Source organism: Vulpes lagopus, chromosome 11 (assembly GCF_018345385.1).
Source record: "Vulpes lagopus strain Blue_001 chromosome 11, ASM1834538v1, whole genome shotgun sequence".
Taxonomy (NCBI): Eukaryota; Metazoa; Chordata; class Mammalia; order Carnivora; family Canidae; genus Vulpes; species Vulpes lagopus.
The window spans coordinates 105,201,132-105,224,739 of NC_054834.1; the positions used below are offsets into that span (position 1 = coordinate 105,201,132).

Here is a 23,608-nt window from a genome sequence, read left to right on the forward strand (position 1 = left end):
GACTATCATAAATTAAAAAAAAAAAAAAAGTAAAGTATCCACTACTATTGAGAGGGAATATACCAAGTTTGTGTGTTTAGTTATGCCAACAGAATTGTTCAATCTAATACTTCTTGTTGAAAGTCTATTCTAAAAATTGGAACTCTTCCTTGGAGAACAGAATAGAAACCTATATCATTATGTGAGAGGCTGGCTGTTAGGTATGAAAAATCCAAAAGATATCATCATCAGGTTGGGCATTTGTATCTAGACAAACAGGAACAGTGATTCAGGTTGAAAAATCTGAAAGAGCCTTTCAGCGTCCACTTTCTTCCCTGAAATCCTATTCCCTCACTTAGGGATAGAGAATTCTGTGCTACTGATTTAGCATCTTTACTCAACATGGAGGATGGTTTTTTGCATATTAGTGTGCAGATGAAGTTTTCACATTTTTATGTAATCTTAGCTTTGAATATATTAATTTGGGCAAGAGGCACATTCAGTTCTGGTTGATGTTTCAAAATGTTGAGGAGAAAAATGAAATAACCCCTGGAAATAGCATTTAGTGAAAAAAAAAAACTCTTTTAGGTATAAAATAAATTCATTAAGAAGGAGAGAGCCATTTAACTTGAAACTAGTTATGAGTATTATATTCCAAGGTGGCCAAAGTAACTTCTTCTGTTTGAAAAAGACAATCTAAGAAGCAATATGGTTAAAACACACACACACACACACACACACACACACACACACACACACACACGCTCTTTTCTCATTCTCCTGTTCTAGTCACAGCATTTTAAAGGGCACATGGCTGCTAAAGCAAACAAAAGTTATAAAAACCAAATTGTTATTCCTCTTATCTACAGAATCTGATTAATTAAAGAGATCAAGTACCTGTTAGCAATATAAGAAAGCCTAGGCCCTCAAAGTATTCCTATCCCACAGTGGTAGTAACAAAGGAGTATGAAAGACTAAGCAGGGTTTATAGTACCAAAAGTTAAGAGACAATTTAGATTTCTCCTTAAAGCAGAATGAGGAAACCCAAAGATAAATTTGGAGGTGACAACAAAAGCTGCTGCATAACAATTATTACGTGGCAGGCACTGTTCCTACACACATCACTTTAACAATGGGCCATTTACTTCTTCACAACAATTCCTTGACGTAAGCACTAGTCGATTCTCCTTGTTACATCTAAATGATCCATAGGTCAAAGAAGAATTACAAGAAACATCAGAAAATATTTTGAATTGAGTGAGAATAAAAACACAATATATCAAAATTTATAGGATAAAAACTGTACGTAGAAAGAAATTGAAGGAGGAGGAGAGACCAAGGTGGTGACAATGAGGCTCCTGAACTTTCCTCCTCCCACAAATGGACCAAATATACAGCTACATACAGAAAAATTCCCTCTGAAAGAAATCCAGAAACTACCTATGGACTCCTACACATTGGGAAAATGAGAGAGTAGTACCAACATCAAGATGGGCAAGAAAAGCTGAGACACGTTGTCACCACAAGCCCTACCCTGTCCCCTACCCTGGCACAGCACCATGCAATCAGGGGGGATCCCCCAGTTTCCAGCTTCTCCCTGAGAAATGAGGAGTTTGGGCCATATATCTAGCATCCCGACTTTAAGACTTCCATCCAAGGGACAGGAGCTCAAGGCATGTGGCTCTTGAGGGTCAATGTGGCATGCCATCCGTAAATTCATGAGACTAGAAACAAAGCCCCAGTTCTTAAAAGGTACATGAGCATGTGCTCACCACAGCTATCACTCACCACAGCTATCGCTGGTGCAGTCACTATGCAAAACAGTATGGAGGCTCTTGAAAAAAATTAAAAACAGAACGAATATGATTTAGCAATCCCATTTCTGAATTTATATGCAAAGGAAATAATTTTCTTCAAAAGATATACTCCCATGTTCATTTCAGCATTATTCACAATAGTGAAGGTATGGAAACAACCTGAGTGTCTGTCAGTGAATGAATGGATAAAGGAAATATGATACACACACACATACATATACAATGGAACATCATTTAGCCTTTGAAAAGGAGGAAATATTGCCATTTGCAATAACATGGGTGAACCTAGAGAACATTATGCTAAGTGAAATAAGCCAGACACAGAAAAACAAATAACTGCATTATATCACCTCTACGTAGAATTAAAAACATTTTTTTTTTGAACTGTTAGATACAGAGAGTAGAATGGCAGTTGCCAGAACTGGGGAATAGAGATAATTGAGAGAGGCTGTTAGGTACAAACTTTCATTTATCAGATGGGTGACAATCTAATATATAAGATAGTGACGATAATTGATAATACTGCATTGTGTAGCTGAAATTTGCTAACAATAGAACCTATGTATTCACACACAAAAAAAAATTTGATAAATATATTAGGTGATAGATATGTTAATTAATTCAGTGGTGGGAATCCTTTCATAATGTATACGTATACCAACAAATATATTACAACATTGTCTATGATATCTCAGAAAGCTGAAAGAAAAGGAAACTCCTAGCTTTAAATGTTTATTCTAGAAAAAGAAATAAATCAATAATTTAGATTTCCATCTGAAGTTTGAGAAGCAAAAAATTTTTAAAGCAATTTATTTTTTCTTAAGATTTTATTTATTTATTCATGAGAGAGAGAGACAGAGACAGAGACACAGGCAGAGGGAGAAGCAGGCTCCATGCAGAGAGCCTGACATGGGACTTGATCCTGAGACCCGGGATCACGCCCTAGGCTGAAGGCGGCGCCTAACCACTGAGCCACCTGGGCTGCCCCACAGTGATTTCTATTACATAAAGAAAAAATAAAATTAATGTGTCTTTAAAGTAAAGGAAAAGAATACACTTCCTAATTCATTCTATGATGCCAGCATTACCCCCGTGCAGAACTGCAGACTCTAGAACCAGGCTCCCCAGGTTCAAGTTCCAGTTCTATCCTCACTAGCTATCCAACCTTGGGCAAGTTAGTGACTTCTCTGTGCCTCACTTTCCCCTCTGTAAAACTTGCACAATAGTATCTACCTCTGAGGATTTTGTAAGAATTAAATGGATTATTGTGTGAGAAGTACTTGCAATGTGCCTGGCTTATAGTAATCCTCTCATCTGTGTTAGCTATTTCCTGGTTTTCAATTTATTTTTTTCTCTCTTTATCCTTAATAAGCTCACTCTTTTCACTTTTCCTTCTCAGTGGCCCCTCAGATGTGGTATAGAGGTTAATAGGAAAGGAGCCTTTCCTAGAAAGTCGAGGAACCATAAGGTAAAAAGGAGATCGTCTTAGAGAGCTGTCACATTGGCTAACCATTCATAGGGCTTACTTTTCCTGCTTTGCTTTTCACATCCAAAAGGGTATGATATGTGCTCAAAATTTTGATATATATGTTTCGTGCATGTGTTTCCCATTGTACCTTTTTACAAATGTGAATTTTTATTGAAGCTATCTTTTCCCTTTTCTACCCTTGTATATTGGATGTGTTGGCTTCCTCATAGTGATACTCCCAGAACTCCCCTATGCTACTACTCATTCATTATAGGCCCATAACATGCAAGGCCTTATTCATTCAAGGCCCAACATAGTCCAGATGGAGCAGTACAAGACCTGTTTCCCCAGGAAATGGTGTGCACACAAAATGAGATAGAAGAACTGTCAATTATTAGTGGGAAAACTGGCAAGACCCAAATAAAGTCTGTAGTAGAGTTAATGGTGTCATACCAAAGTTAAAACATGAGTTTCACAAATGGCCCATGATTATGTGAGGTATAAATCTCTGGGGAACCTAGATGAAGAATATATAAGAACTCTCTGTACTATCTTTGTACCTTTTCTATAAATCAAAATTATTCCAATTTTTTCAATAAAAAAATATATAAAAATTTAAAAACTACTAGAACTTCCAATTTTTACTGACCAGAGGCTGGGAAGCACATAGAAGGATGAGTTCTATAAATATTTATACTAAGAGGTCTAGAATATGCAACTCAGTAGAGCCAAATTCACTTACATAAGTGCACTCCCCCTCAAGGACATCATGTTTAATATTTTGGCTTCAATACCTGCTAATTGAAGCCTAGGTTAAATGATGGCTCTCGGTTAATGAAGTCAGAATGTCAGAACTTTCCTGGAATACTACAGGGGAAGCCATCTAAAGGCTCAGGAAAAAAAGAGAAGTTGAAATGGGATCTAGGATGGTCAACGTGCTCTGTCACTCCCAAACCACCCCCTCAGAAGGATCAAAAGAACATTAATTTCACCAAAGTATTAATAAGTACACTGGGGTGAGGGTTGGGGGACGCCAGCAACCTTGAAGAACTCTAACAGCTGGAAATACTGGTGGAGAACGTTGAGATAGAAATGAGTTGTTGATCTCGTTGAGAACAATAAGGTCCCAAAATTGTAGAGGCCAGACGGTAGGATTGAACTAGCAGGGATAGAAAGGTGTAATTACTATAGAGATGGATGAAAATCAGGTATTTTGACCTGCAGTGATCTGTAACAGTGGCTAATTGACTATCGGGTCCCAAGAAATATAAACAATAGGCAGGTATTAGGGTACTGTTTGACATATATAGAAGGAAAACCTCTGGGGGTCTTGGGGGTCTCAGCGGTTGAACATCTGGCTTCAGCTCAGGTCATGATCCCGGGATTCTGGGATCAAGTCCCACATTGGGCTCCCCTGCATGGAGCCTGCTTCTCCCTCTGCCTGTGTCTCTGCCTCTCTGTGTCTCAAAAAAAAGAAAACTTCTGGATATGCTGGACAGAAAAATAAGTTACCTATGGTGGAGATTCACACTCTTGCTTAGCTCCCAGATAGAACCAACCCCTGAGGCCTCAAGTGAGGAAGAGACTTGCAACAGGAGAGCAGAAATATACTGAGTGTTCCCCATGAGCCTGCCCCAGGCTACCAGGGCCCTTGTCCAGACTGACATTGCCCTTAGGAAAGGGAAACAACCAGACCTTCTGGGAATTTTTATACAGTAATTCTGACTTTTTGCGGATCCCTAGAAACCTAAATGCCACCATAATCCGCTAAGCAGAGTGGGGCTCACAGAGGGTAGCCTGAGTCTAATAGTAGCCCCAAGAGGACGAGCACCATCCTATGGTTATTTCCCTGTCCTCGAATGTATGCTTTAGCTGGTCGTGCTTAGTAACTGGCAGCGTCCCAGCATTGCCTCCGTGAGGGGAGCAGGGCTTTCATGCTAGCAGGGGCCAAACGGAAGCATTCGAAACTGCTCCCACAGACACAGAGCAAGTAAACCAAAAGTGAAGTTACATCTCGGGGTGAATTTCGACATAAAACCACTATAAAAGGCCTGAGACCTGCAGGGCTGGCAGTTCAAACATAGTCTCTCTCATTTAACTTGCCCCCTTGGCTAAGGCAAAAGTCATGGGCCGTCGGGAGAATAAAATGGGAATGCCGAAGACAGATACATTTTCAAATATATTTTCTCAGCTGAAGAAAATCTAGCACAGTCTGGCACCTCATATGCAGTTAGTAATTAACCTGTTAAATGCTAGGTTTTTTACCTGTATATGAGAAAACGAAGCAATTTGCATGTACCTGGCACCACCAGGCACAGCACGTCTTTATTACCTTATGCCAGGACTATGTCAAAGATCTTACTGTCATAATAGAGTTTGGAAGGAATTCGATCATTCTGATAGGATCAGGTTCCCTCTTTGGGAAAAGACCGTCATACTGATCCATTGGATTGCAACTGGATCCATTGGATCATACTGGATCCATATGGATTGGAACAGAGAAGCAGAACGTACCAAGGCTTGCTAAGGCCTCCATGTGCCAGAGAACAGGAAATAAACTTCAGGACCCTGCCATACTGGTAAAGTTTCTAGAGGCCCAGTGGTCCGGGACATGTTAGAATATTTCTTTTTCAGTTGTGTAATGATATGAGTTGCTTTAAGTCATCATGGTATGAGCGGCATAGATGGTGTAACGGTATAATGGTGCGAGCTGCTGTATCTATCATGAAGGAAGAGGTTCAACATTTGATGGCTTCTTAAGTTGTGGAGAGAGTGTATCTACAATATATAATCGTATTACTCCGACTTGTTTACCAACTAACGCGTGAGACTGGCGTGTTCAGATGGACCTGAATTATGAAAGAGTCTGAAGTAGGTAGATCTAAGCTGTCATGTGACGGTCCCATCTCTTGGATCTTATCACCAATAGATCCAATGATACCAAAAGGGCCTTTGGCAGATTGAAATACTATAAGGTGCTTCCGATATGCCCCACTAGGAAAATCACAGCCTAGGTCTCTAGAGTTTTGTTACGTGGCAATGGTGTCCTTTTGCAGCAATTATCATCAGCAGCAATCATCAGTTTTCTATCAGAGCCTGGCAGAGAGTGAATGCCTGACCACGGGCTACCATGTGATTATGAAATTCACACTGAACCACAAACTATTATCTAATCCACCAAACTATAAATCAGTTTCTCTGGGATCTAGGACTTCCCCTATTGCCACCACATTCTCCTACCTTTCATAGAGATAAGAATGAGTGCATGGGTCATAAGCATAAGTGCAGTGTCCACGCAGTAGAGTATCTGCATAAGTGCAAGGTCTGCATCTAGAAGTGTAATATATTACACGGATGGGTGGCCGCTGCATTGGGTCAGGAGATGGCACTGCACCTAGGTTGGTGTCCCTCCACCCACTGGCACAGAATGCAGTCTGGGATTCCTAATTCATTGATCTAGTCAGGGTAGGAAAGAAGAGGAGGGATTGTGGGAAGTCATATCTAGGCTTGGGTCCTGCTCTGTATTTGTTCCACTCCAGATACTTTCATGTCCCCAATTTTCTGGATTGCTAGAAGATTATTGAAAACAGATAAACCTTTGAGGAGATGTACCCAGGGCAGATAAAGCATTAGCAGAAGGTCCAGCCAGGCTACAATGGCATGCTGAGCAGCAGACTGGTAAAATTTGTCCTTTTCAGGCACCTTCCCAGCACTTTATTGCCACACACTCTGCAGGTGATATGCGCATGGACCAGTCATAGGATCCTATGCTAGAAGGCCTGGCTTATTATTTCCTGGGCCAAAAGGGTAATCCATGTCTGACTGGAGAGTCCCTAGATAGCCCCAAGGAAATGGTATCATCCTCTCAATATTTTATATTTTTATAAGATTTTATTTATTTATTCATGAGAGACACAGAGAGAGGCAGAGACCCAAGCAGAGGGAGAAGCAGGCTCCCTGTAGGGAGCCCGATGTGGGACTCGATCCTAGGACCCCAGGATCTGTTCGCTTGGTCTGATTTAAGGTTGTCACATTCATGGAACTGTGGAGCAGAGAGGATGATAATAAGGACCGCGCTGGTTTTCTACTTCCCCTTCTTCTTGCTCTACGTAGTGCCCTGATAGCATGCTCTGTCTCATACTGCAGAGTGTGCACCCTGGCTGCATGACAGCCTGCATTGCTCTAGTTATAGAATGCGGATTAGGCAAATGATCTGTTTGCTTGGTCTTACTTTATCTGAAATTCTTTGCACATTCCGCCCACAAAAATATTCAACTAATAGTTTCACCTGCAGTTCCGGTTCACCCTTATCCTTCTGCTTCACGTCTTACGCACCTCCCTTGGAGGCCTTAATAACAGCCATGGAATATTGACAATCCATCTCCCCAGTCTTGACATTCTCAGCAAGTTTATTGTTTCAGAAACGTGGAACTTCAAGGGACTAGTTCTTGTAATGTTAGTAATTATCCTTCTCAATCCTCAAAGCTAGTCATGCTGCCCTATTTGGGCCTTCCTCATTTCTAGAGTAGGTCTTTGATCTGCAGACCTTGGAATGCTGGCCCAGATGCCCTAATTTTTTTGTGCCAACTGTTGAAGGAACAATGTCAAGTGACAAGACAATGAACGCACGAGGCTTGTGATAAAATGTCTAAGAAGTGGTAGTGATGGGGGCCTTCCATTGCCTATCACATTCTGGGCAAGGACCCAGGCATTTAGAAGGCCAGACATCAGGTTCAGAAAAAGTATCCTGGTCTTGGAGCTGTGAGGATTTTAATGGGGAAAACACTAGTCCCTCTGTCGGGATCAGGGTTCTGGATCCCTGACTCCAAGTAGCTAGCAATACAAGTAATACAAGTTGTATTTTGTATATTCTAGTAAGGTACAAGTGATACAAGTTAGTACAAGTTAGATTTTGAAAATCATTTTTTATTAAAAATAAAGAGGTAAAGAATTTTCTCCCTGCCCCCACCCCCAGACAATCAAATGTACACCTCCTGGGATGCACACACCCCACTCTGTGTACACACCTTAGCTCCTTTTGCTAATCCTATGCCCTATACAGCCTCCTTTGTGTTCAAAAAGGAAGGGAACACATGTTGCTGGGAGACTTGTGCCAATCATTAATTTTCTGAATGTGGCATCTTCTTCTTCCTCTTGGCAAACCAGGGCCTTTCCTTGACACCTCACAGATGCTTGTAACCTCATTGTACCTGTCTGGCGGAAGCCGTGTCCAGGATGTACTACTTGATTGGTTGGAGCGGGTGATCAGAGGAGGCTACACAGGAGACAGCATAGCAAATCTGAGACTGCTATTTTTTGAAAGTCTTGCTTGGAAGATTGGTCCTTGCCTGGTGTCTGGGAACTTGCTTAATAAACAACTTCCTGTTAAAAAAAAAAAATCTTAAGTAACAAGCATGGCTGTGTCGGAACCCCAGAAACAATATAGTTCATGCTGAACATCTCTTTTCCTTCTGGGGGCTGGAATGTGGGTGCATGCTAAGTGAAGGATGCCTACAGGTCCAGCTCCCAGTAGAGACTTTGGTTATTTAGTCTCTACTGAGCTTCCTCCGTACACAACCCTTTGCACTTGTTACCACAGCTCATGGCTGGCGTCCTGTGTCCTAGGTGACTCCACTGCGAGAGGACCTTTGGGAGCCTCCACCTGATTTCCTCTAGCCTCTACCCATGTGCCTACTCTCTTTGCTGATTTTGCTTTGTTCCCTTTTGCTATAATAAATCTTAGCCATGAGTACCATATATTCTTATTCTAGTAAATCATCAAACCCGGGGATAGTCTTGGGGACATCCAATGCAGGGGCCAGCCTGCATAGCTACTCTAAAGGCAATGCCTCAACCAACAGACATTACAAGTTCCCCCACTGTCATGTCATTTTCTTCTTTCCTTACATTCTCACATTTTATAGCATTTTTTGTGCTTTGCTCAGTGAATTCTTCTGTCGACTCAACACCTTCTGTCTTCTACATTTCAGGGATTCCTCAAAGTTTCTGGTCCATTAAGGAAGGCACTTGTTCTGCAACAACGATGTTCTTTTTTTTAATAAACTTCTCTATCATCTTCAAAGATTTGGGATGTAGCTAGGCTGGCAGGCACCTTTTATCAGTTTATATTCTGATCTCCTTGCCCCCTATTGTTTATCGAGTAAAATAGAAAGAAAATATTTCACTAGGCCCGTCAGTCCATATTTGCTTTTTTTATTTGCATTCAGTAATATTTAGCAAGTATTTATGGAGGAAATAGTGCCAAGAAAAACCAATATTTACAAAATATATATATATATACATCTACTTTTATATGTACATGTGTATACGTGTGTGTACATGCCTATGTCTGCTTTATTTTGACTTATTAGTTTTAAGGGTTTAATTACCACATAACGTTTTTTTCTTTTAAAGATTTATTTATTTTAGGGAGAGAGAGAGAGAGAGAGAGAGAGAGAACACACCCGGGGGTGGCGTGAGGCAGAGGGAGAAGGAGAGAGAAACTCAAAAATCAGACTGTCCCCACTGAGCACGGAGCCCGGCCCAACCGGAACTGATCTCACCACTGTGAGATCACCACCTGAGCCGGAGCCAAGAGTTGTATGCTTAACCAACTGCACCACCCTACCACGTGACTTTTTTTAACACTAAAAACTGTAGTGTCAAAATAATTGGGATGTAGGGAAATAAGCATAAATGGTCGGCTATAGCTAAAGGTTGACCTATTTATTGGAGATGAAAATTTGAGATTATAATTATTACGGAGATTTAAGACACCACAAATTCAACTAAATACAACTAATACAACACATATATTAAATATCAATTCCATTAGTAGATGCTGTGGGTAATTTTAAGACATCAACTACTTCATTTGTATACATTTGATCTGACCTAATGAGCTATTACAATTTACCCCCCAAATCAAGCACTTGTGACAGGTGATTATGTTGTTATGAAAAATTATAATGAAAATAACACTTCGTTTAACTTAAATAAATGCTGTCAAAAATATTTCAATTAATTAATTGTGGTGTTCCTTCTGGACTACAGATCTAGACTGCCCGTAATCCAAATTTCTACCACTTTCTAACTGTAACATTGGTTACGTATTTAGCCTCAGTTTCTCCATCTATAATTGTATTGATCATGAGACAATGATCATGCCTCATGATCAATATATCATGATATATTGTATTGATACAAATAATTGTGCTTTCCACATAGAGTGGTTATGACAATTACATGTGTTGATACAAGAGCTTGATATAGTGCCCGAGACATGTAAGTTTTAGTTATTATGACTATCATTATCATTTCACACCAAGTACTTAAACAGAAGACCCAGCTTATATTCTCATTTCATCCATTTACATTTCAGTGTCTTTCAGCAGGTGACACATCAACTTTTCTGAGCCTTAGTTTCCTCCTCTATGAATTTAAAGAAAGAACTCCATGGCCTCAAAGATTTTACCTGTCCTGAAATTTCAAATTTATTAGGCATTTTTTTGAAATTCAGAAACACCCACACTGTACTCTCATTCTGTTCTGAGCACTTGAGCCCAAAATTGATTCCTTATGGAACATATTGTTTATACCACTCCTTTGACATTTATTATATTATGTTTCTACATGTGAATATGTGTTCTTCATGTTCCTTCCTCAAGGCCAGATAATAATGACTTTAGGAACAAAGGGCTATTCTTTCCTCTTTGCACATGATAAATATTGATTCTTCATTCCATCATAATGCACGCATTGAAGAGGTGCCAAGCACTGTTCTAGCTAGACATTGAGGAAAAAAAGTAAATAAAACCTGATTCCTGATCTCAAAGAATTCATTATAGTAGGACAACCAATGAAACATAATTACTATATGGTGTGATAAATGCAATAATAGAGGATGAAATGCTCAAATATGCTTGAATGGCTCACAGAAATTTGTTTTCCAGAAGAAACATGAACTGGTCTTGGATGAGTACCAATACCTCAGATGGAATAAGAAACCAAACAGTCCCCCTGTTATAACATATCTCATGCATATATTATAGAACTATTGTATCAAGTTTTGTTTTATTCTACTGAGGCTAGTAAGGCTTTGGTTTCCCTGAAGCAGATGTCAATTCTCTGAAGTAGGAATGGGTCTCCAAATATCTTTTTCTTCCCCACCATGACCAACTCATTGCCAAATTCTCTCTACATATTACCCCTTACTTTTTTCTTGAATCTATTCATTCCTCTACATCTGTGCTTAACTCCGCCATAGTCCAAGCCATCATCATCTATCACCCGGGCCACTGCAATGTCTTCTCGCCAGTGTTCCTATACTTACTATCACCCTCCTACAATACATTCTTCAAACTATAGCTAAGTGATTATTAAACATAATCCTGGCCCTTTCCCATTCTGAATAATTCAGACCAAAAGCCATCAGGTGGAACAGGCACAGTGTCAGAGCTAAACCAAGGTGAGGAGAGAAGGAGGATGGGAAAGAATGGCTGCAGATAAAGGAGAGTGGTTCAGAAGCAGGGACAGAGGCGGATGAGTTAAACAGTCCATTTATTCAATAAATTGTTTAGGGATCCCTGGGTGGCGCAGCGGTTTGGCGCCTGCCTTTGGCCCAGGGCGCGATCCTGGAGACCCGGGATCGAATCCCACGTCGGGCTCCCGGTGCATGGAGCCTGCTTCTCCCTCTGCCTCTCTCTCTCTCTCTGTGACTATCATAAAAATAAATAAATAAATAAATAAATAAATAAATAAATAAATAAATAAATAAATAGTTTATTGTCCCCTGGGCTAGATCCCTGGGATGCTGTGGTGAGCAAAGACATAGCTCTGTCCTGAAGAAGCAGGATAATGGGGGGGGGGGGGCGCACATCAATCAATTATAAAAACAAACATAATTATGAAGGGAAAATACTTAGTGCTGTGTGAATGAATAATGGGGAACTGATCTAGTCCTGGGTGCAAAGGTTTTGAAAAGGTATTGCCAAAATATATAAAATAAAATGAAAAAAATTTCATTGAATGTGGGCAAGGGATTAGGGGAGGTTTTAGGCAGAGGTGTTAGCAAATACATAGGCTTTATACTTCTAAAGCATAAGGATTGTTTGAGGAACAAAAAGACCCGCAGCCTTTTGAGTAAATCGCAGACATGTTTTCCCATTATTCCCCCAAAACTGTGGTGTGCTTTTAAGAAGGAAGAATGTCCTTCTATAATCCACAGCACAAACATCAAAATCTGAAAAGTAACACTGACACATTAGTACCATCTAATCCTCATTTCCCTTCAGGCTTTGCCAGTTGTCCCAATAATGTCTTAGCAGGATCCAGCCCGTAACAACCGTTTCCCTTAGCTGTCGTGACTCCTTAGCTCCTTCGGTCAGGACCAATTCTTCAGTTTTCTCTTCACTTTCAAGACCGTGATACTTGTGAAGAATTAACAAGTTTAGTCACTGTCTTACCTGAATCACTCTTACAACTTCCTGGACGTTTAGGTCTCTTTGCACATCTCTGATCTTCTCCTTTCTGAATCCTTTATGAGCTCTTCTTTTTCAACCCTGTTCTCAAACTGATCTGTTCCATTTAAGAAATATTTATTTAGTACCCACCATGTGCCAGGAGCACCTGGGGATACAACAATAATTCAAACAAACAAAAATTCCTATCTTCACAGAGCTTACTTTTTTTTTATTTGTAAATTCTTTATTAAGGTATAATTGACATTATTTTGTTTCAGATAGACAATATAATGCTATAATGACTTGATATTTATACATATTGTGAAATGATCACCACAGTCAATTAACATCTATCCCATACAGTAAGAGAATTTTTTTATGAAGAGAACTTTTAGCATCTACTCTCTTCGTACCTCTCAAGTTTGCATTTTAGTGTTATTCACCATAGTCACCATGCTGTTTATTACATCCCTAAGACTCATATATTTTATAAATGGAAATTTGTACCTGTTGGCTTTCTGCATCCATCTCACCCACCCCCTACTCTCAGCCTCCGGCAACCAACAATCTTTTCTCTGTATCTGTAAGTTTGGTGTCGTATGTGTGTTTTAGATTCCACATATAAGTAGGATCACATGGGATTTATCTTTTTCTGTGTGTTCTTTTTTACTTAGCATAACGTCCTCAAAATCCATCCATGTTGCCACAAATGACAAGATTTCATTCTTTTATGGCTAATATTCCATTTTACATATATACCACATTCTCTTCATCTGTTCATCTGTTAATCACAATTTAGGTTGTTTTCATATCTTGGCTATTGTGAATAATGCTGCAATGAATATGAGGGTGCATATATCTTTTCTAATGTTTTTCCCCCCCTTAGGATGAGTACTCAGAAGTAGAATTGCTGAATCCTATGGTAATTCTATTTTTAATTTTTTGAGGAACCTCCATACTGTTTTCCAAGGTGACTACACCAATTTACATTCTCACCTATGGTATGAGGGTTCGCTTTTCTCCACAGCCTTGCTAATACTTGTAAATTTTTTTGTCTTTTTATAGTAGTCATTCTTGCTGGTATGAAGTGACATCTCATTGTGGTTTTGATTTGCATTCCCTTGATTAATGATGCTGAGCACCTTTTCATATGCTTGTTGGCCATCTGTAGGTCTTCTCAAAAAATATCTAGTCAGATCCTCTGCTCATTTTTTAATCAAATTATTTGGGGTTTTTATTTTTTTGCTATTGAGTTGTATAAGTTCTTTATATAGTTTGAATATTAACCCTTTATTAGATATATTATCTGCAAAGATTTTCTTCCATTCCATAGGCTATCTTTTCATTTTGTTGAGGTTTCCTATGCTGTGCAACCATCTTGATATGAGAATTCCCCAAGATTTTATCCTTCACTCACAGTTTTTATTCTGCATACTTTCTACAGGCAATCTTATTTATACTCATGGTTTTGACTACCACAAATTAACTGATAATTTCCAATGTTTTTCCTTCAGTCTAGACACTTCCCATGAGTCTTAGGCTGGATGTATTTATTCGGACGTAATCTAGGAACTTTGAAATAGATATACCCGAACCAGAACCCTTTATTTTTTCCCAGATTCTCATTCAGTGGATGTACTCAGCTACCAAAACGAGAAGTAACCTTGGATCCTTCCTCTTTTTTATTTCCCGTATCCAATCAATCACCATTTCCTGCCAAATTGACTTTCTCTAGCCCTCTTCTAACCGTTCTTCCTTTCTCACCTTGTTCCCTTTGTATTCACTTTCCAGTAGCTACCAGAACAATCGCAAATACAATCTCAGTCTCTTATTTAAAAGCTTTAAATAGCTTTTTCTTCACCAAAAAGATGAAGTCTATGTTTTCATCATAGCATAAAACCTGCTGTGATCTGGTCTCTGCTTGATTCTCCAGTGTTTTGTTTTGCTTTCTAACTTACTCTAAAGGTTTTGTTGGGTCACACACACACTGTGGCATAATGATTAACATCACAGTCTTTGGAGCAGCCCGGGTGGCTCAGCGGTTAGCGCTGCCTTCAGCCCAGGTCGTGACCCCGGGGTCCTGGGATCAGTCCCACATCAGGTTCCCCGCATGGAGCCTGCTTCTCCCTCTGCCTGTGTCTCTGCCTCTCTCTCTCTGTGTCTCTCATGAATAAATAAATAAATAAATCTTAAAAAAAAAAATCACTGGGGATCCCTGGGTGGCGCAGCGGTTTATTTAAAAAAAAAATCACAGTCTTTGCAGCCGGGCTGCTTACAGGTGAATCCCAGGTCTATCACATATTCACCCCAGTTTCCTCAAAGGTGAAATGGGTGAAGTAACAGTCACTGTAATACCAGATTGCTCGGAGGACCATAACACACGTGTGCTTACACCAGGTCCTGGTACATGGTTACGGGGTGCGGCAAGCATGGGATACCCCAGCCGCTGAGGGCTAGGCCTCCACTGGACTTGGCATTTGCCACAGGACAGATCTTAGGGAGCCCACTGGCCCCTTGACCTCTTCAGTATCATTTCCCTGGCTTGGGGCAGACCAGAGGCTGCTACCTTGTGTGAACCCGGCATGGAGGCAGAACTCAGAGGCTGGGCCAGCATCCATCTGGCAAGGACTGACCCTGGAGAGAGTTGCCCCTGGACCTTGGGCCACCTTCTACCCCCCTCACATGTAGGGGTTTTGACAGGAGCCCTGCCTGGTTCTTCTTGTGGGTTTGGATCCGGGGCACTCCGCCTTGTCCACTGACAGTGAAGGACCCGAGGATCTTACTACCTGTGAGATAGGTACCTGTCCTTACTAGGCAGACCTAGCGATTCTGTTTCCTTCTTCCTTGGCCCCTAGCCTTTGCTGACTCCCTCTTCCTTTCCCAGTGGGCCCTGGTTCCCAGTGGGTGGGGACAGGCCCGTGGTGGCCTGGCCGACCCAGGAGGGTAGACCACAGGAGGGACTAACTAGTAGGAGTCTGTACCGCTCTGACTCCTCTCTCTTTGGTTAATAAACACAAATGCTTGTTTTTCAAAAAAAAAAAAAAAAAATTAGGCTCTTGTAATGTTTCTGCCGTTGTCCATCTCCTTCCTCCTCTTCCTCTGATGTATCAGTTCAGCGATGGGTTCTCTACAAGCTTACACTGGGTTTCCTACCCACGAAATTAGGATTTATTTCATGTTACGGTAGTGTCTCAAGCAGGCTCCCTCATCATGCATTTCTGTTTTTGACGGTTGCAAATGTAGCTACTTGAGCTGTTGTGCGTTGCTGCAGGCGTTTTGCCCCCTGTCGCTTACCCGAGAAGGTGAGGGGGAGAGGCTGGCTTGGACGTCCGGGAAACCAGGCAGTCCAGTCCCCACGCACGGCCGGTTTCGTGTCTCCCCGGGCCCCTCCTCGGCCCTGCAGACCCACGCCGCCGTAGCCCACGTCACTGCAGCGGGCTCCCCTTCTTCCCGGAAATTTCCCACCCACCAGCCCAGAAAAGGCTCCCGGCGGTGCGTTCCCTTTAAGAACCGAGCCTCTCGAGGCCCGCCCGCCGCGACGCCCGCCGGGGTTCCCCGTCGCCATGGCAACCGCAGCCGGAAGGGGCGGGCCCCGGCGTCCTGCGTGCTGCTCGCCGCCGGCGCCGGCCGCTCGGGCGCGGGGGCGCGCGCTTCTCGGCTTCTCCGCGGGGCGTGGAGCGGGAGCCGGAGCCGGAGCCGGAGCCGGAGCCGGATTCCCCGCCGACGGCCACGTCAACCTCAGCCCGCGCCGCCCGGGCCGCCGCGCCCTTCCCACAGTGCCCCGCGCCAGGCCCCGCCCCGCTCCTCGCTGCCGCGGCGGCCGCTCCTCCCGCGTCCCGAGGCGGCGGCCGGGGGGGCCGTGGGGGGGCCGTGGGGCCGGCTTGGTCCGCGCACAGCTTGCCTCGGCCGGCGGGGCCGCCGGCGGGGCCCGAGGATGGGGGAGTAGCCGCACGAGGCCACCCGGCCGCGGCGAGGTGGGCAGGAGCGGGCCGGCGGCGGGCGGGGGGGGGGGAGCCCGGGGGGGGGACGGGAGGGGGGCCTGGGGGAGACGTCCGGGGGGGACGGGAGGGGGGTCCGGGGGGGACGGCGGGGAGGGACGGGGGCTGGGGGGCCGCGCCGGGGGTCCGCCCCGCCCCGCCCCGCCGGGCGCCGTGTCCCGTCCGCTGCCGACCCCGGCTCCCCCCGCGCCTACCCCCGGCGCCCAGGGTCCCGCGGCCGCCCGTCCCGGTCCCCGTCGCGGTCCCCGTCCCCATCCCCTCCCGTCCCCGCGGCGCGAGGCCTCCCGTCCTCCCTCTCCCGCATCCCGGCCGGAGCCGGGCCGCTGCGAGCCTGCGCGGCCACCTGCCCGCGAGCCGCTGGCCACACCCCCGCGGGGGACGACCGCCGGCCGGCAGCGCACCTGCCCCCCCGCCCCCACCCCGGCGCACCTGACCCCGGCCACCTGGGCACCTGTCCCCGGGCGCTCCTAGGTACCTGTCCCCCTGGGCACCTGTCCTCGGGCGCTCCTAGGTACCTGTCCCCCGGCCCTGGGCACCTGTCCCGCGGCGCACCTGCCCCCAGGCACCTGTCCCCGCCTAAGGCACCTTCTCACCCCCCCACCCCTGCGGTCTAGCCTGCACACTTGTCACCCTCCATCACTGTACTTCGCAAAGGTGCGTCTTGGTTGCGTGAAAAGGGGGAGTCAGGTGTGAGCCGAGGACCATTCTCAGGTAAGGAGAAAAATCGGGACAGAGACACTTGGAATTAAACGAAGGAAAGAGGGATCCCCCGGTGGCTCAGCCGTTGAGCGTCTGCCTTTGACTCCGGGCGCGACCCCGGGGTCCTGGGGGTCCTGGGATCGAGGCCCACGTTGGGCTCCCTGCAGGGAGCCTGCTTCTCCCCCTGCCTGTGTCTCTGCCTCTCATGAATAAATACATAAAATCTAATAAATAAACAAGGAAAGAGAAGCCGAGAATGCCTAAAGGAGGTTACACTTCTCCAAAGCAGTCTGAGATCTTTTGTGATCAGATGAAGTGGAGGTGATAGACCCTGTACAGCTGAGCATGTCAAGGTGACTGATTTCGTCTCCTTTTCTAACGTTCCCCCCCCCCATATCTATCTCAAACGTCAACTTTGCAGTAAAATTACACTGTTAACTTGCCATTATAGCCTCTTCTTAGATGTAGTATCTACTACTACTTCTGAGTTGAGAAAACTCGGGAAAAAACGGCCCTACCAAGTGTGTTGCCTACTATGACGATAAAAACTCGAGCGGTTCTTGGAAGAGCTACATGAAAAAGACTGAAAGGCCCTGATGCTTCCTGCCAGCCCCTCCGAAGAATATTTCCTACCACTGAAATCTGAGTAAAATTAAAACAATGTAGCTTTAAGTGATTTAAAAAAAAAAAAAAGTAGCTGAAAAGGAAGTGATAATACAAAAGAACAGTGCTTAAGCTAGATAGGAGAAGGAAGGAAACAGCCTTTTCCCCAAGCTTTTTTTGTGGGCTGGTGCTGATTATAGCAAATCATTGAATTTGCTTGTTTTTAAAGTCTTCTAGCTACAACTACATACCACCTTTTACCTCCTATCTTTTTTTTTTCTTAAGATTTTATTTATTCATGAGAAACACGGAGAGAGAGAGAGAGAGGCAGAGACACAGGCAGAGGGAGAAGCAGGCTCCACGCAGGGAGCTCCACGCAGGACTCGATCCCGGGACCCCAGGGTCACGCCCTGGGCCGAAGGCAACGCTAAACCGCTGGGCTAAACCCACTGGGCCACCCAGGCTGCCCTTTCACTTCCTATCCTAAGTGGCTTCACAAATTGGATCTGGAAGCAGGGAAGGGAGCCCCCAAGGAACAGCGCCGCCGAGGCAGTCACCCTGATTTGCCATTGAATGGAGATTATGTTACTGATCGTGTTTACCTAGTAGTGTTATTGCAATTTTTTTTGAAATGTCATTTTAACGACCTGGTTTCTTCTCTTTAGATTGACATTTTGGGAGACCATTTCATGATGCTCGATTCACTCTTGGAGTAAAGTGAACAGAAGTCCTCGATCTTGCATATCATATCATCTGGAACCAGCGTCGTTATCTTAATGTTCACTTAAATCAGAACTTGTGTAAGAAAAAGAATGGGAGTCTGGTTAAATAAAAATGACTATGTCAGAGACTTGAAAAGGGTCATTCTCTGTTTTCTAATAGTGTATATGGCCATTTTAGTGGGCACAGATCAGGATTTTTACAGTTTGCTTGGAGTATCCAAAACTGCAAGCAGTAGAGAAATAAGACAAGCTTTCAAGAAATTGGCATTGAAGCTACATCCTGATAAAAACCCGGTAGGTAAAATTTTCTTTTTAAATGTATCTAGTTAATGTATTTTAGTAAACTTTTGATACATACTTAAATTTCAAATAAGTACTCAAAATGGTTAAGAAAAAACATCACAATCCAAGTTCTGTGCTAAGAAGCAGCAAAACATTCTAGTTGAGAACAGTGTGCGAAGGAATGCGGATACCAAATTTGAAAACTGATTTACAACAGTTGCATTACAGGGGTTAATTTCAAAGCTGACAAATAATGTCTGTGAAGTAGTTCAAGTAGTTTTTTTAAATTAAGATCAACTATTTCAGAGCTGTAACAAAAATTATTTTTTTTAGAACTTGAGAGGTTCTTGCTGAAAATGGTGGTAATAGCTAATAATAACATGTTTCAACTTTGACTGTTTTCTCCCATATACAAATCCCAGACCAGTCAAATTATTATAAATTAAAACTTTGGAGCAGCCAAATCCAGTTAATTCCAGGCATAAATTTAGATTACATATTCAATAACATAATTTTTCAAAACTAAATGTTTTAATACTTAGAGTTTTCTTTATAATTTAACTTTTTAATGACTTAATTACTTACTAACTTTTTTGGCTTATCAAGGAGAAGGGTATGGTTTATAATTTTGTTTTCCTTGTAGAATTTTTAAAAGAGTTATTTTATTCTGATTGCATAACACTCAGTGATAGAATCAATAATTCTCTAAAACTCCTGTTAGGTGGTTATCTTTCCCTGAGATCTCTCGATTTAGAATTTTTATTTCTCATTATTTTTCTTTAAAATTTCAGAGTATGATTTTTTAAGTTTCCATATGAAAGACGGTTGACCTTTTACGACTAATTATTATTTAGATGAAAGCATTCTTCAAAAGTCAGTCCTGTGCAACCGTAACAAATGAGGAACCTTTCTAATCCAGTTTGAATTTTACTCTGATATTAGTCGCATTTAATTATCAGATGGATTGGGGCACACACCTTTTGTTTTTTATTTTTGCAGTTTGTTTTTTTGAAATTAATATATTGATTTTGCCTCAAATAGAAAAAGAACCTACAAATTTCTTTGTAATTGTTTTAAGGGTAACATAATATTTACAAAATTAAATGTTCCTAAGGTTTTATTAGTCAGTTTTTCTCAGCTGTATTTCTTAGGAGTGACTTCTCCTTCTAAGGCTCTGTTCCTTGGGGCCACAATAAGACTTCTATTGGAAGACCATATCTGTCAGCCTTTTGAGGCATCAATTCTCATCTCTGTTACTTTCCTTATTCTTTTGTTGGTTGGGGGTTTTTGGAAGACTGTAGTACTTTAGAAATACTTTCTTATTTTAACTCATGATATCCCATTTCATATTGTACTCCTCCTCCTTATTTCGGTATCCTTTATCCCAGAAATCTTAAACTAAATCTTCATATAGGTTTTAAAGACTTGATCATGTAACTAAAACTGTTATATCTAATATTTTTAATAGAATAACCCAAACGCACATAGTGATTTTTTAAAAATAAACAGAGCATATGAAGTACTCAAAGATGAAGATCTGCGTAAAAAGTATGACAAATATGGAGAAAAGGGACTTGCAGATAATCAAGAAGGAGGCCAGTATGAAAGCTGGAATTATTATCGTTATGATTTTGGTAAGATGATATACTCTATATGAAATACTGCATTTTATTTGAGTAAGTTGAGAAAATTAATTTTGTTTTACCACTAAACATCTGTAGTTAATATGTGTCACCTTGACTCTTTTTTTAATATAACATTGGAGCAAAATTCACAAGGAAAGTCCGTATGTAAATATCATTTGCACAGATGTGAAGGTGTTTTGGTCATAATCATGTTAGATACTTTTAAAATATGGACTGCTATTACAAAATAATTGCATTGGGGGTTGCTTTGGTGGCTCAGTCAGTTAAGTGTCTGCCTTCAGCTCAGGTCAAGGTCCCCCCTCAGGGCTCCCTCCTCGCTGAGCAGGGAGCCTGCTTCTCCCTCTCCCCTGGCCTGCCACTCTCACTCCTTGTGTTCTCTCTCTATCTCTCTCTCTCCCCCTGTCATATCTTTTTTAAAAATAATAGTAATTGAATTGGATGTTTAAATATTGATGCCTTTCGATATTTTTAAAGCATCATGTTTTCCAAGGAAAGCTAAGTTTCCTTTAATAGTGGTCAATTCAGCAGAAATGCAATCCTTCTCATGTGGAATCCTTAACAATGGTTTGATGTTTTGACAGAAATAAGAAATGAGGGAAGAGCAGAGGGAGGAAGCAAGTTAAAGGAGAGAGTAAAATAAACACAGGTGTCAAGGCAAAAGGGAGCATTCACTTACCCATATTTCTCTTCATTATAAGCCTTAACTGCAGGCTAAGAACTGAGGCATGCTTCTGTAATAGACCACATAAAATACTTTCAATTCATATTTGGAGTATTTGTTTCCCAAGACTGAGGTTTCTTTTCAAAATAGAATTTTCAAGGATATTCACTGCAGCTCGACAGTATGTATCAGGTGTCAGCAATCTACGTTTCAGAGGCTAAATCTGGCCTGCCACCTCTTTTTGTAAAAGTTTTATTAATCATGGAATTATGAGAATATGATAATTAGGAGAGTAAAATTATGCCCATTTACTTACATATCGTTTATGGCTTCTTTCACTTCAGGGACAGAGTTGAATAGTTGTGAGAGAAACCGAATGTCCCACAAGGCCTATTTAACTGGCCTCTACAGAAAAAGTTTGCTGACATCTGGTCTATATCCATCACCAGTAGTATTTTGATATATATACTAATGAGATTTTCTTATGTTGGTTTTAATTGTGACAAAATTTATATTTACTAAGTAAGTTGGTCTCTATCTCTATAAATATTCCAAGACTGTTAAAAAACAAAGTATTGTAGTGATAACATTTATTTTAAAAACCACATAATCTGAGAAGGAAGTGAGGTGTGTAGTCTAGCTAACAGTAACATACCTGTGTCAATTTCATAGTTTTAATATTTTTATTAAAACTACATAAGTCACCATTAGGGGAAGCTGAGAGGAAGGGTACGTAGAAGTCTGCTATTTTTACAACTTTCTGTGAGTCTATAATTACTGCAAAATAAACAGTTAATAATAATAGTTTTCTGTGGAGATGAAATGGGAATATTAGGAACTCCTATACACAGCAATGTCCAGATCTGGAAACGAATTTTTTATCACTCTTTAGGTGCATCACCAGTGGTATTCATTTACTCTTGGTTTTTGTTTGTTGCACATACTTCAACTTTGAGATGTAATATCGTAATCTGGTTTTTGATGATAAAACGAGAGTAAATAACCTATTTTATGTGGTAATTTATTTTTATGATGAACGTTAATTTATCATTTTAACTTTTAAATTAGGTATTTATGATGATGATCCTGAAATCATAACATTGGATAGAAGAGAATTTGGTAAGTTCGTGGGCATATGATTTTCTAAAACTACTCCAAGACCACTCTCTTACCTAAAACTCTTGGGGACCAATGTATTTGGAATTTAGAAATGTTTTGTATTTTAGCATGGTAATGTGGTTTTGTTAACTTTTAAAATAAAATAGTTATTTTGCCAGCAAAAATGGGTTCATTCAGGAATAGCAGAACATTGTAATTCAGGACATGCAAGCCACAGTCAGACCATAGGCAAGTTAAAGAAATAAAAGGAACCTTGTTTCATGGAGAAGAAGGAAGTTGGGAGGAGTTGTTTTAAGTGAAAGTCCTTTAGACAAAAGCAAGAATTCAAGGTGACAACAGTTTCTCATTAGCTGATTTTCAGGGATAGTCAGTTTCTTGTAGAAGAGTCAATGTACATCTTTTCCTGTTGGGGCCTGTAATTGATCATCTTGTCCTATTGATGGTTCTTTTGTTAGTGCCTTCAGTTGACAGTTCTTCCTCTAGACTTTGAGGAAGTCTGTAGCTCCCCCCCCCTTTTAGCTTCCCTAGTCTACCTAAGTGAGATTTTCCTTTATTAATTTTAACATTTCCCCCTTTAGATCAAGATCTTTTTCTGAAAGTATCTCTGATCAAGACTCAGGCTTTCCATATTGAATGATTTTGTTCCTCAGTGCCAGGAAGGACCTTTTCTGGTCTTCCCATCCTACCTGGAGAAAAGCACATTGCCGTTAAAAACTACTTATGGCCTTTGGCATAACAAGAAAGGTTAGAAAGGAGAACTCTCAGGCACTTCTCACGTGTATTTATCAAGATTATAAGCAAGGGAGATCATCTCCCATTTTATAAAAGTTTGACAGGCAACAAAATATAAAATTTAAAATATATTATGCAAAACAGGAATAGTAACGTAATTCCAAGGGGTTTTTTTTTTGTTTTTGTTTTTTTAAAGATTTCATCTATACATTCATGAGAGACACAGGCAAAGGGAGAAGCAGGCTCCATGCAGGGAGCCAGATGTGGGACTCAATCCCTGATTCTGGGATCGCGCCCTGAGCCAAAGGCAGGCACTAAACCGCTGAGCCACCCAGGCATCCCTGTAATTCCAAGTTTTATGACGGCAGAGCCGAGACCCTAGATCAGAAAGTAGCTAACTGAAAATATTTTTTGGCACTTA

General features: G+C 41.8%; 1 protein-coding gene across 2 annotated transcripts in view; it reads left to right on the forward strand.

Moving 5' to 3' along the window:
• The first annotated feature begins 16,516 nt into the window (after positions 1-16,516).
• DNAJC10 (DnaJ heat shock protein family (Hsp40) member C10) overlaps positions 16,517-23,608 on the forward strand; it is a 54,406-nt gene continuing 47,314 nt past the window's right edge. Inside the window, exons 1-4 of one of the 2 annotated variants that reach the window (XM_041774320.1) lie at positions 16,517-16,699; positions 18,691-19,041; positions 20,498-20,663; positions 22,405-22,455. In XM_041774320.1, the coding sequence (XP_041630254.1) occupies positions 18,838-19,041; positions 20,498-20,663; positions 22,405-22,455 (421 nt within the window). In that variant the 5' untranslated portion in view covers positions 16,517-16,699; positions 18,691-18,837. Of the gene's footprint in view, positions 16,700-17,286; positions 17,435-18,690; positions 19,042-20,497; positions 20,664-22,404; positions 22,456-23,608 lie in introns of those variants that run through there. The other variant, XM_041774321.1, reaches the window with a different exon arrangement.